The sequence below is a fragment of the Athene cunicularia genome (genome assembly GCF_003259725.1).
Source record: "Athene cunicularia isolate RWA chromosome 2 unlocalized genomic scaffold, athCun1 chr2_part1, whole genome shotgun sequence".
In the NCBI taxonomy this organism is placed as follows: Eukaryota; Metazoa; Chordata; class Aves; order Strigiformes; family Strigidae; genus Athene; species Athene cunicularia.
The window spans coordinates 20323170-20325664 of NW_020799095.1; the positions used below are offsets into that span (position 1 = coordinate 20323170).

The window sequence follows — 2495 nt, forward strand, 5'->3', positions numbered from 1 at the left end:
GGGGGTGAGGTGAGGAGTTCAGGATGGTGAGATGCAACAGAACTTGTAGTGTGTGCATGAACAGACTCAGTGTTCTACACCTCTCCCTCTCCCAAACAAATTACACATCCTCAGACAATTAAAAAAAAAAAAAAAGTCTGTACAATGGTACAATGGCAAGGGAAATACCTGAATACTATCATACTGTATGATTACAAGAGTAACGTGAAATTTTTACTTTTTTATCCTCTCTAAACTGACATTTTATCTGAATAGCAACAATTCTTCCAACTTAATTCATTCTCAGTACATCATTTGTAGTTCTCAAACACGGCTAACAAAGAAACTAGAAAATACAAGGATAGCTTCAAATACATGAGGAAATGTCCAGTGTTCTTTCAGAGCAGCTCTGAAATACCTTCATTAAAAAACACATCCAATTTACATCCCAGTGAGTCACTACATTCGACTACCATTGCCAGGTCCACAAATAGTTTTAAAGTAACAAAATAAGCCATGCATATTAAAGACATTTTAAAGTAACACTGTAATGAAAAGAGAAAGGGATTAGTGTTCAACTCCCTATGTATGCAAACTGGAGAAAAGGAAACTCACAGAAAGACCAAATCCTGTTTACAATAGACATATGACCAGAATCGCCTATGAGGAGCATTAGCTGCAGCCTCCTGACAATGTCTGTCTGAGGAAGCCTCTCTGTGTATAACCCTGTACCATGAGCCCCATTTTGCAACCACGAAACAAAACAAACAAGGAATCACAAACTAGATTTCAGTTGTGAGCATTTTAAAAGCTCTGGCTGGAAAGCAGCAGACTGAAGGAGACAAACTCCCTGTAAAAGCAGCAGCTGCTATCTAAAATACTCCCATAATTATTTAACAACAACTTACAGAAAGCCCACAAAAAATAAAGTCACTTCTTTAAAGGAAGGGTGTTTCCTTGTCGTGCCAGGCTGTATTTTCCTGGCCAGCCACTGAAGTCTGAGGTACGGAGCTGTCTCTTACCTGAGCTGATCATACTGTGCATTCTTTGCTGAGCCAAGAGCTGTTCACGTCCAGAAACCCCATCTGAGGAAAAACACGATTCACTCTCGTAAATTGTCTGCAGCATATTCCACCGGTCTGCACTTCAGCTACATGAGAGATTCATCACTGCACTTGCACAGGGGTGTCAGGCACGACCCTCTGTGGTCCTACCTCCTCCAGCGAGGGCTGTAAGATAATACGCTTCGGCAATTAGCAATGTTTAAGCGTTTGCACAAGTATCTATCGGGAGAGGGGAAAAAACCCAAATCCACTCTCGGCAGCCCCCGCCCGCTGGAAGGGAGCCGTGAGCGCGCAGGGGGCTGTGCGCCGCCGACTTTGAGCAGTTGCGTTCGGGCAGCCAACGGCAGGTGGAAGAAGAAATGAAGAAATATCTCTGCGCTTTGGGCTTTCTGGTGGGGCGGGGGGGAAACAGAGCCTCTTACAAACCATCAAACCGAATAAGCCACCTTTCCAGGGACCGGGAGCCCCTGAGGGTTTAGTCTGAATTACCCCAGCCCGGACCAGCGCTGCTGTCCCCGCGCCCCTCTCCTCTCCCCGGCCGGCTCTCCCTTGGCCGGGCGGCTGGGCGAAGTTGGCGGGAGCAGCAGCGATAACTCATTTGCATTTGAATTGACACCCGCACGGCCCAGCAGCGGCAGAAATAGAACAATGGCTGGCCTGAGCCAAAAATAGGTCAAGCATGGCCGGGTGATTGGAGCCTGCATTAATGCGTTTAAAAATACCACAGCAAACACAGCTGTCCAGTCTCTGTCTTTCAAACCGCCGGTCTCGTCCTCCCTCCGCTGCTCGGCCTCGAGCGCGATTAACCCCTTCCCCCTGCCAAGCCCGCTGCGGTGGGGAGAAGCCAGGGAAGGAGGAAGGGAAGGGAAGGCAGGGAGCGGGACAGAAATGCTCCTGGCACGGGACTCAGGCCCCTCTCCCTCCCTGCCCTCCCCCGGGGAGTATTTTGTGAAAAGTGAGCAAAACGCCACGGCCTCTGTATCGGTCCTAAAATAACGGCGGGAGGTTTTGCTGGCGATGTGGTTTCTGCCTCGCCCACGCGCAGCCATCCTGCTGTTCTATTTTTGCTGCCTGTTTCTCTGGCTACGCCGCAGTTGGCTTTGGCAGGGGAGCCAGGCTGCTGCCTGCTCCCTGCAGGACCTGCAGCCGCCTCGGGAGAGGCGATTTCTGAAGCTAATCGCGTTGTGGGGAAGCAGAAGGTGGGGGCAGATGTTAACGAGGGACTGGATTTTGTGCGTGCAGTTGCAAGCAGCCTTTCCGTATTTAGCATGCTTGATAGAATTCTTATAGTAAGGCACCACTTGTGGCACAGCACGTTAGACACACTTACCAACTATGCACCGTTCGGTTGACTTGCTAAAATTTGGAGAGGGGCTGAGCAGCTCACACTTATTTTTAGAAGCATTAGGCAATTTGCGCGGCGTCTTTCTCAGTTTTACACGATGATGTGGT

The 2495-nt window shown here is 49.1% G+C and overlaps 1 protein-coding gene across 1 annotated transcript in view; it reads right to left on the reverse strand.

The window, feature by feature from the left end:
• HDAC9 (histone deacetylase 9) overlaps positions 1–1714 on the reverse strand; it is a 281056-nt gene extending 279342 nt beyond the window's left edge. Inside the window, exons 1-2 of the mRNA XM_026843099.1 lie at positions 1533–1714; positions 1002–1064 (exon numbers count right to left, since the gene is read on the reverse strand). Coding sequence (XP_026698900.1) covers positions 1002–1064; positions 1533–1647 — 178 coding nt within the window. The 5' untranslated portion in view covers positions 1648–1714. The remainder of the gene's footprint in view (positions 1–1001; positions 1065–1532) is intronic.
• Between the last annotated feature and the right edge of the window lie 781 nt (positions 1715–2495).